Here is an 11,820-nt window from a genome sequence, read left to right on the forward strand (position 1 = left end):
CACCTATCAAAGTAAAACTTGAAAACAAACAAAGCAAAGAAAAAAGCCTCCACTTTCAATAAATTAGAAAAAAGAAATTCAACGTTAATTGAACTTAAGACAATGTTTCATAAGTAGGAAGAGAAAAGTTCCCAATAACCGCTAACATCGAATATTGAAAACGTAATCATAAATGCGGAGCTGATACTGTTATCTATAGTACGGCCTCCACTTCGCCAGTTATGCAACGCAATTCTGCCTCCATTTTTTTTTGATTGCTTATCAACAACGAGCAAATTGTTGCTATTTTTTGTGTCGATGGTAAAATTGAATGGAAAAGTCTTTTATCTGCTACTATTGGTGAATCAGATATTTGTTCATTTCAATGACTTACGAGCCAAACGTTGGACATCAGAAACAATTCTTAACTTCATAATTCCTTACAATTTAGCTAGAAGTGCGACAGTGAAATTTCAAATATCGCAATAAAATGCTCGCACTTCGATATAGTAGAAACCATTGATATACTTCCCCCCACCACGCAAAACGATTTCCTTTCCGAATTAAGTGGAGCTAAGGAAATATGAAATAATTTGATGTTTAATTAAAAAATCGCTGATAAGTGAAAAGATTATTTTCAAAAGTAATTGGATCTACTTTTTTGGATTACTTTTGGGGGTTGGGGTTTGGCATTATTTCAATATTATTTTATATGCAATAAGATGGGATTGAACAATTTATTTCTTTATAGACAACTACATATATCCCATTAATACGATTACTCCAAAAAACTAGTGGAGTGCCTATAACACTCTCTTTGGGACCAGCAAGCAAAATGTGAGCCTCATAAATAAATGAATATTTAAAAAAAAATCATAATTATTTATTTATTGTATGTGGAACACAAACCTAATTTTATCTGTCAACACTGAAGACATTGGGTCTTCAACCACGTCCTGAATGGACGTCTTAAGATCTGGCTGACAGCATAATCGGGATGGGTTGCAATTCTTTTCACCACTGCGAGTAATGGGGACCGTGACGCGCTAGAGCTCCGATGTAAAAGGAAATTTGGCATTGCACTGATCAGGGGAACAGAAGTTGCTGCAGTGCGAAATGATTTCAAAACTTTAGAGTTGGAACCGCCAAAAGTTTGAGCCTAAGCTAGGCTAAAGCTAAATTATTGTTTAGGATAAGTGAGGGATCCTAAGGCAACATCTGACGAGTTGCCTCTGCCCTGGACGAAACCGTTTGTCCTATATTTTTTGAATGCTTGGGTGTCATGCCCCAAACGAGGGATCCATGGACCAAAAAGACGTGAGAGTAAGTTGCCTTCCATTTGGTCCGGTCCAACAGCAAGCGGTTGTGGACTTAGGATCCCTCACTTATCCTAAACAATCTGGAAATGCAGTTATCGCAACACCAAGATCAAGTTAGCAATGCTCTTTGCTAATTGTTCTTTCTGTGTTGCTATATACGAGTAATACATGGAAAATGAACTCCATTGTTACTCAAAAGTTCCAAGACTTCGTCAACACCTGTCTGCGTCGTATCACTGGAGTACATTGGCCTGATACTATCACAAACGAATAACTTGGTCGGCGCACAGGCCTTGCACTCATACGCACTGTGAACGGAAGACGGAAGTGACAGTGGTTAGGTCACACATTAAGTAGGGACAATTCATTGTGGGCTACGTCATGTAGTGGAATCCACTCTCAAAAGATGGCAGGTGGTAGGTGGCGCAGAAAAGTAGGGAAGAAGTGCAGGGATCTCGGAAAATAGTGAGGGAATTGAAACACATTTCAGTTAACCGCGCGCAGGTGTGGTAATACCCCACCAAGGTGTGAATGGCAACTTTATATATATATTGAGGGGGGCTTTCCAAGAATGATGGGCTGACTGAGAACACGCAATTCAAACGTCTCTCAATCTTCTTCCCACTTGAAGGAAGCCGCTGTCTACTTCAACAAACGGATTAAGTGTACTCAAACAATGATACTTTTCCACGGGTTTAATTCTATGAGGTGGTGCGACTGCTTGAGGCACTGGAAAACGGTTTCCATACTCCAGGCTACCTATTGCGGATGTTATAGAACCTAATTAATGTGTGATTCGCGGTGTTTCTAGCGAACAGATTTAAGGAAATTAAAACGTAATACTGTCTCCGTCGCCAGTAATGATTATTTTATTAAGCAAATATAGATAACTTTGTGCAATTTGCACTAGTCTGCTCCCTATCACGACTACGTCCAAGTCCAAGCTTCTCTGCGCAACAGAAATCAGGGGTGCAGAGATTTCTGTTTTTATTTGGTGTATTCCGTGTTGATGCTGATTCTATCGTGTGGGTGATAGATTAGTCCGCTTAACGATTTCCGAGTGTAATTCCATTTTATTTGGAAGGAAAAACACGATGACACCAGAGTACGGAGTAATCACAAATTGCAAATGACGTCGTTACGAATTAAAACTTTTATTCAAACAATCGAAAATAATTCAAGAGAGGAAAGAATAACGGAAACACTTTTTGAACAACGCGAGCGATCCGTCATCGTTTAAGGCTGGAGGAAGAAGAGAACGATCCATCTCCATGTGGTTCTTTCTGCCCCCAACTCATGGCACACTTTCATCGCTAGTCCTCCACTCCCGTGGCGAGCTCTAAAAGGTGGAGAGTTCCGCGCCATCTATTTGTTCGCATTCGCAACATTCGAAATAAATATATATAAATAAAAATTTCGAATGCTGCAAATCCTGCCGCGCCACAACTTCTTCTCTTCTTCAGTGTATGTATACATAAATAGGGAGAACAAGTTGTTCCCGAAATATCGATATTTACTTTATAAAATAATCACTACTAGCGGCGAAGATTATGATACGTTATAATTTCCTTAAAGGACCGTACCCTACTCTTCGATACACGGGAAAGACAGCGCAGAATGAAGGTAATATTGGAGGCGGCTCAGAGATTTATCCTTGGTCCGGACCTTTGGAGCGTCTTATATATAAACAAAGGACGTGATGGATAATACACACCAACACCTTTTTCTTCTAGGAGTGCCATCGAACCTTTGAATCATCACCCAATTGAATGCTCAGTCCAATAAGGGAGGAAACCGTCGGTGGCGATATCCCTACTACCACTAATACTTCCACATCGTTTTCTTTGTCTATTGTAATCAGTATCTTGGTCAAGTTCCAAATTTTATAATAACCCGGGTCTCCTGGTCTACTAAGCACAGAACACACAAACAGAACGCGCATTTCTATTTTTTGTTTGCACATTAATCATCGACCTGGGCAGCAGTACTGGAGGCAACAATTGACATGCACTTTTTTTAATGATATGCTATGTTTTCTGGCCCGATAGTATTCTTGTCCTAATCCTTGCAAGGATGTAGTATCGTTATGTGCTGACTATGGCAAAGCTCATATTTGAGGGATATGAGGTTATGCCATTCTATCTGTAGCCGTAATGACACAGTAATCTATCCTTATTATGAGTGTCCAATAATTTTGAGCACCTTGAAACTCTCTGGAAAAATATTATTTTTTTTGTGTTCCCTAGGGGATTTTCAGATGAAGATCATTTTCCGATGCGGTATCTTTCTGGTAACAAAGTTCTCCGCCTTCCTCGAAACGTAGTCTTCCGAAACCCCCAAGGGATAGAAAGACATTAATAATCAATTTTCCAAAAAAAAATGATCTAATTTTTTGGTAACGAGTAGTTTGGGATTTTTCAAGAACGACTGGAATTCTTTTCATATTGATGTATCCATGTTCTAAGTTAAAATGACGGAGATGAAGTGAACACTTTCCTCATAAATGAACTCAGCTTTTCTTAGCTTCTGAACTAAATGCATTGTGCCGAGCGTCTTGCCGATTGCACTTGAGTCTTGCTGCTTAGAGAAAGCCAGAATCTCCTTTCCTCTCAGCGCTTGGCAATTGCAGCATTGCCATTTCAGGAAATATCATATATCTAGCGAAAGAGGGTTTTAAGTGCAACAGTGGGTATGTGATAAACAAGTCGGAAAACCGAAAGCTGGGCGCTTCAGGTATGAAAGGTTTGGTTTGCTTTTTGTGTGAGTATATTTGAGTGTAGAACTATCCCATTTCCCAAATTTTAACGTAGGAAGATATCACTCACTGCATGTCTGGCGGTCCATAGAGCCCACCTTCTCACCAAATTTCGTGTCAATCGGTATAGCCGTTTGTGAGAAAAGTGCCTGTGACAAACACAGACAGACAGACAGATAGACATTGAACCGATTTAAATAAGGTTTTGTCTTACAAACAAAACGTTAAAAAGAAGTTTATTCAATACAACAAGTCGGGAAACCGGAAGCTGGACGCTTCAGGTATGAAAGGTTTTGTGTATTTCTTAGTACGTAGCACGTAATATATCCATATATTATGTGAGAGTATCCACTTTCGGGTGATATTGACATTCATAAACTTGAATTTGCAAGGAAGCAACAAATTTGAGGTATTATAACTTTGTTAGTAATAGTGCGATTTCCACCAAACTTGGTAAGATCATGCTCTATATTATGGTCTATATCACTGCACTGAATTTCATGGTACTAGGATAAACTTAAGGGGGGTTTCTAACCAATTACAAAAATTGTAGTAATATACTATTATTAACTTTATTTAAACAGATATCGGCATGGAAGGTATTTCGGAGCCCAGGCACTATATAGTGGCAGCCTCCTGATTTTCAGATTTTTCGGTTTGGTAGTTTCTGAGAATGGCCCCCTTAAAGAAGTGATCACTTTCAACCCCCCGCGCTCCCCACCCTTCCAACGAATGTCAAAACTAAGATCGGCTTTGAAAAGTACTAATCGAGACCTTTAATTTGATATCCCACATGACTATATTTGATGAAAAAAAATTTTACACCGCCCTTTTGCATGTATGGGGACCCCCCCTTAAATTCGACGTAAAAGGATGTAATTCACTGTATGCGTGAGCGTTCACAGTTCCCACCTTTCCACCAAATTTGGTGACAATCGCTACAACCGTCTCCGAGAAAAATGCGTGTGACGGACAGACAGACAGACAGTAAACCGATTTTAATAAGGTTTTGTGTTTACACAAAACCGTAAAAATGAATTGGATTTACACATCGGCAGCGTTACAATGATACTGTGATTCGAAGCTAGGCTCTGAGAATATTTATAGAGACAAAGATATCTGCACTTTCTATACATTACCATATAAAAGTTACTCTCTCTTTAGAAAACAGGTTCGTAATTGGCTCATAGCTTCAATAACGAAGCTATGAACAAGCTATAAAAGTTCAATGAAAGGGTGTTATGGAAACATAGATATTTTATTTTGCAGGTAGTTAATTTTTAAATAGATGCGACTTTGAAGGTTTTAGATCAGTAATGTGTTTGTGGTGTGACGTGAAAGACAACAGTTAAAAGGATGTCGAATGTGAAGAAAATAAGTATGTGTGCAGAATGAAAGAAGAGCGTTAGGCATCCAGTGAGTGGAATGATTTGGGGATGCTTTTGGTATCACCAAATTGGACGATTGGCTATGCCTGAAGGGACGATCAAGGCTGTTGATTATAAAAATATTCTGGAAGAAAATTGGATACCTGTCCTCGAAGACCATTTCTCGCATGTGGATCAAATGATTTTCCAAGATGATTCTGCTCCTTGTCATCGAGCTCAATTCGTAAGCGTCATTTTTTCCTTAATTCTTATTCCATTCTCAACAATAGTCCGTAATTTCAACTGTCTTACTTTTCCTAATTTTTAACAGGTAAAGAATTAATTACACGAGCTCGGTGTTTTCTGGATATTATGGCCTGGCAACAGTCCGGATGTTAACCCAATAGAGAACCTTTAGCGCATAATGAAAGTGCAGATCGCGTAAGGTGGGTCGACTAATTTAGAAGAGTTAGACAGAATAATCCAAAAGGTTTGATACGAACGTATTCCGACAGAGGTCTTGAAAAATTTCATCAGTTCAATGCCACGTCGAGCTATAGAGGTTATAAAAGCGAGAGGCGGTTCAACAAAATATTGGAAAGTGCGTTTAATATGTACCAACATTACCACTTTAGGGTCAACCGTCAAAACGTTTAAAGGAATTTAATCCAAGTAAAATTTGACAATGTATTGCAAAGTATCTTTTAATAAACATGTGGAAATCTTTAATATTTTTCTTTTAATTTTACTTAATTTTGTTGTATGTAGATAGTCTGCAAATTTTCAGGTAAAACATTTTAAGGGGGTCATCCCGTGTGTCGAGTTGGAGAAATCGATTTTTTTTTGCATGAATTGTATCTATATATAGTGGAGAATATGTGGGCAAAGGGATTTTCCGATATTCCGAGTCGTTCAAAAATTACAGCGTTAAACAGGTAAGGAGTTTGCAGCCGCGGCTAGAGTACTCGATGAGAAAGAGCATCGAATCTTTCTTTACCTGTTAGTTTTTTACCTGAGCCTTATAAATTTGAACACAGGCATAAATATAAAAAGATGGAAAACCAATCAATTGTCTAAACTTATTTGCTGTTTGGAACAAAAAGGATAATCCAGTCTAGAGTGAGCACTGAAAGGCGTTCAAGTTATACTCAGTTATATTTTGTTGTAAGTATTGTGCTGTTTGTGTGTTCAGTGATTTTTTTAAATGGATCGTACGCTAGACGCTTCAGGTATGAAAGGTTTTGTGTATTTCTTTTATAAAGAGATTTGGGTGTGCATTTGTAACATGTAGCACGTAAAATATGCATATATTAGCCACTTTCAAGTGATATTGACATTCACAGTCTTGAATTTGCAGAGGAGCGCAGATTTGACCTAGTATAACTTTATAGTAATAGTGCGATTTTCACCAAATTTGGCAGGATCATGATCTATACTGTAGCCTACATTGCTGCAAAATTTTGTGATTCTACGGTGAACTTAACAGAGACCCAGAATAACAATGAGTCGTTAAAAGCATTGATCTGAACTTTCGCTCCTAAAAATCTTCATTCTAGGGCCGAAGCCGTAGAAATAGTCACTTTTCTGGCTGTAATTATTTTCAATGAAGGATTCAATGGCATTCTCAAAATCCTAGTGACAATGGGATGTCAAGTTGGTCACATATGCCAGGTTTATGCCGACCGCCGTAATGAAGCGCGAATTTGGCGGTCCGAACGACGATCGACTGACCTCGCTAAAAGAGCCACAATTGACACCAGAGAGCAACAATCGGCCTTACAAGACTTTTTTGAAGAAACGGATGTTGCTCTCTTTGGACCAGATATGGCAGATTAATGGTGAGCTAAAATTTTACTGTTGATAATCACATTTAAATGTTCAAATGCGTTTTTCTCGAAACTGCATCTTGAAAATCGGCTGCCACCATAGCTTAAAATCTATCCAACCAAATTCTTTGAAATTTTCACGACTTCTTTAATACATATTTCTAGGGTCCGCAAACTAGGATAATTGCAATCGGACGGGTAGTTTTTTTTTTTATTCATAAAAAAAGCCATAAAAAAACACCAAAATCCAAAAAATTAAGTTTAAAAGCCCACCAAAAATTTACCTTTTAATATTTTCTAATTATCCTAGTTTGCGGACTGTGGAATATTGTCCACATTAAAATGCCGTTTAGGGTTTTTCCCTCAGATGAACACAGCGCCCTCCAGCGTGGCAGCAGAAAAACACCGTTTTTTGGAGATGGATGCATAAATTAACAATTATTCCGAAAATTAGCTACGAAATCAAGCTGAATTACATATACTAGAGATATCAATAAACATATGATGAAAAAATCACGTTTCTATCTTTATCCAGTTCTTCAAAATAATTTTTCAAAAAAAGGCAAAAAAACGGCCTCTACACGGGATGACCCCCTTAAGCGCAACAATTCGCGTTTCCGATCCTTGCCTTGCTTCTTAAATGTGGCTGAAAATTTCGATCATAAGACGATGTAATTTAACGTTTTCAGCTTGTCCACATTTCATTGGCCGCGACTGTAAGTGCGGGATGGATATTCAAACGAAAGTGAAGCCGTATGCTTGTTTATCGTGCTATTAAACTATTCGAGGACGCTGGTGGTGTGAAAAACTGTCAAAAATCGGAAAGACCACGTACTGTAAGTACACAGCAGGCCATAAAAGCGGTCTCCTGATGTAGAAATATCGAAAAAATTAACGTATTTCATAATCAACGAAGACTTAGGAGTAACAGCTTACAAAAAACGTTCGAAACATTTGCTGAACGTTGTGGGTACCGCCATAGATGACTGGCCAATCGTCTTAAAGCTTGTACCAAAGCTAAAGGCGGACACATCGAATAATGTATATTTTCTTATCCCTTAATATATTGATAATAAATGCCCTTATTGCCTTTTGTTTCTACATCGTTGTATGCTTGGAACAGTAATTATGGGAATACTATTTATATCTCCAAAAGCTCTGACACTTTTCGCATATTTTTTTAATTTACTTTGCGGCATCATAAGCCGGTGACACGGCAAAATCGCTGGAGAAGATTCTCGATCTATTGCGTGTACCGGAGTGCCAGTCATCGATTAGTGTCACTCCAGTATGACTTGTTGATCACTCGCTGCCATGATCCGTATAGACATCTGGCTCGAGAAATCCTGTTGCGGCTTTCTAACCCGCCGATAGTTCCCCTTCCTCCAATACTGTTTGTTGTGTGAAAAAATATCCCAATGCCTCGCACTGTAAATTCCTTGCCCCTTGCATAGATACTAATCATTCCAGATAACTTGTTCTCCTTAAAATCGACCAAATCAAGTGAAGTGTTCTGACGGACAAGGTTGGTATCATCCCTCTGAAATCCTGACATATTTGATTATTCTCAGTCAACGTCGTTACGAATTCGCGCTTTTCCTTCTTCCTCAACTTCAGTTCGTCTAGATCGAATGTGCCGATTCTCTCGGTCATAGGCTTAGTCCGAATGAAGTTGAAAGGTTCTCAAATCACCATCTAACGTATTAAACCATCATTGTTTCAACCAGTCTCTTCGATGTTCACGCCAATCCAAGTTGATGAGTTCTCGCTAGCGGAAACAACATGTGCATATCATGGAAGACGCCCTTTTGAAATTTTCCTAAGGCGGATGCAATCGCATATCGATCGCGGATGATCTTAATTGGAATGGGATCATAGCGTGCAACGTATTATCAACGGTCAGCCCTCAGAACAATAGAGGGCGAATGGTACTGCCGTAGATGGATGACAAAAGAGCCGCAGCTGTGGAATGCCACCTCATCTAAGTTGCGCTGATACTTGAGGCAATTTCATAACGTAGCTTACTGTTGCTAATAGCATGGATTCGTAGTATTTGAATTGCTCAGTTCCCAGCAGGTTTTAGTTCTGATCTTTCTCAATACCGAATGTTGCCAAAAACCGGACTAGGAGAATCCGGCCTTGGGATGAGAAAAGAATCGGTTCTAACTTCATTTCAGAAGCCAAGATTAAATGCAATGTTTCAAATCAAGGATCCAATTTCAATGTAAAAATGTAAATTGTGCTCGCTTCTCGTGGTAAGTATTGTGGCCCGTGCAAGTATGCTTTGGAATTTGATACACATTCGATCTACTTAATGGAAACATCCGCACCTAAGAATATTCCGGAATTCCCCTCAGGCAAATACGGCCCCAACCCAACTGCGCCACTAGCTCTTTTTCCGGCTAATTGTTACCAAAACAATTATGCCCGTGTTCATGTAGTCTCCAGCCCGACACGCCACACTATGTTTGTGATAAACGAGAAACAATCGCTCGATACTGCGCCCCTCGGTATTTTTAGAGCGATTTCAAGGGCACCAGCCCCATATGTGGACAGGCAGTGACGTCAGCTTCTAGCTTGTACCCAAGAAACTGCCTAGTCACTTCGCGCGATTCCCATGAGGATAATTACACAATCGAGCGACATAAAACTCGGGGATGATGTCATCGTTTAATTGATTTTGGCACAGCGACGAACGCCAGGCTGCTTGCGAGAACAGACAAACGCTCGACTCCCGAATGCCACTCAATGAACTGGGCCAAAAGCCGCACGGCCGGTGGCATGCGAAAGTAAACAACGTGCTCCGAAGCCGTATGCGGTGCGGAATGCGAGTTCGAGCTCAATTAAGAATGCATTCCTTCGCAGGAAATATTGACAAAAACTTAAAAAATATTCACCTCTTCGGTGGGCTTCTGGCCGGCCTTTTTGTTGACGTTCAACACGTTCCCCGTGCTGATGACGAAGCTGTCCAGCTTGCTGTCGAGGATTGTGTTGAGCATGGTTCCTGCGTTGTGTGCTGGCTTGTTGGGGAGGAAATTTCACAAAATCACAGCTCAGACTCCGGTGCGCGGCGAGTTTTAATTAAATTACATAACCTTCGGGTGACAACCGAGGGAATCTAGTCAGTTGTAAGTTGTGGATATAGCGGAATGCTGGCGACTATCGATTTTAACTCGGAGTGATGGATGGTGGCTAATTCAACAGTTGATCTAGACAAACGTGACAACACGCATTCGACACAAATTTCACGCACAAACTGATCGCTACTCACTAAACTCGGCAAATATGAATTGACACTGACAGTTGGAAGTAATTAGATTGTCATCCACTAGAATACTCCAATTGGAACGACTTCCAGCCAAGTTAGATTTCCTACTTTGGGGGTGTTGTTCGAGAGATGGCGCTGTAAGCAGTCAATGAACGTTAATGTCGGTTGAAAACTTCACGAATCTGATGGAAATTATTGAGCCACGAAGTTTCTGGAGCTGTAAAACATCCGTTTTTAATTTGAATCCCAGTAAAATCAAGCAAGAAACAGAAAGTTTAATGTTTCAGGTATGAAAGGATCATGCATTTCAAATATAACAATGTTTTGAAATGTGACAGTTTCGTTTTATATGCATTTCGTACGTATTGACATTGTATGATGTTGTCAGGTCTAACAAATATACGACAAGTAGATAATTTTGATCTACTGTAACTTTGTTAATAATAAAAGTATTTCTATACTTTATATTTCCGGCATGTACATGAGGTGGGTTTCCAGAAGAGGTACCATAATGACTCTCCGAACTGTCGGTTCACCGCGCTAAGGCGTGCAGGGCTAGTTTTCGATGGATAGTGCTCTTCGTAAGTTTTGATTAAAATTGTGGATCATTTTCTAACGAAACGCCTTCAATTTCCATGTGTCGGATTATCTCATGCGAATATTGACGTACATATTATCTGAAAGACCTTTATCTGCAGTCTACAGTCGAGTATGCGGTAAGTTTTTATAACAGTCTGCTAAGATTGTGCCAAAAGAGTCGTGCCGCGCAATTATGTTGATGATGTTGCGGCACGTGTTGTAGGAAATACATTCAAAGATCAAAGTAGTCATTTTGACTAATAAGAGAATCCTCCCTCGACGATTACCTACATTGCCGTGGTGAGGAAGCTCAGTAAGGAAGATCCTCCAGGAAACGGGAGGCGACACCTGAAGCAACGCGGTAATCAAAACGCCAAGCCTGGGGTACCGTACCGAAGGCTAAATGGTTCTAGGGGTTAAGATGTGGCCGTAAACGGTGAACTCTGGGTACCAGGTGACCCCCAGTTTCAACTAGCCTTGTCTCGGCAAAAAGGGGCTCTGCCGAGATCGACCTACTTTTTCCGATAAAACTGAGGCCATGGCAGCCAATTATGAAAAAACACAAAAAAACATAAACCTGTTAAGCAAACACAATTAAACCTCGATCGTGACGATGCAACCCCGAATGAAGGGGCAACCCTAAGCTCATGGATGGGGAACCTGTGTCTAGACTCAGATTCTCCACTTACTCAGGTGGGAACCAATCCAATTGGGATCCAGTCCTTAA

At 39.9% G+C, this 11,820-nt stretch overlaps 1 protein-coding gene across 1 annotated transcript in view; it reads right to left on the reverse strand.

Annotated features, from left to right (window-relative positions):
- The window catches only part of LOC119655469 (glutamate--cysteine ligase regulatory subunit), a 30,744-nt gene extending 20,203 nt beyond the window's left edge, over positions 1–10,541 (reverse strand). The window contains exon 1 of the mRNA XM_038061371.1: positions 10,144–10,541. Within this exon, the coding sequence (XP_037917299.1) occupies positions 10,144–10,245 (102 nt within the window). The 5' untranslated portion in view covers positions 10,246–10,541. The remainder of the gene's footprint in view (positions 1–10,143) is intronic.
- Positions 10,542–11,820: the final 1,279 nt, after the last annotated feature.

This window comes from Hermetia illucens, chromosome 4 (assembly GCF_905115235.1).
Source record: "Hermetia illucens chromosome 4, iHerIll2.2.curated.20191125, whole genome shotgun sequence".
In the NCBI taxonomy this organism is placed as follows: Eukaryota; Metazoa; Arthropoda; class Insecta; order Diptera; family Stratiomyidae; genus Hermetia; species Hermetia illucens.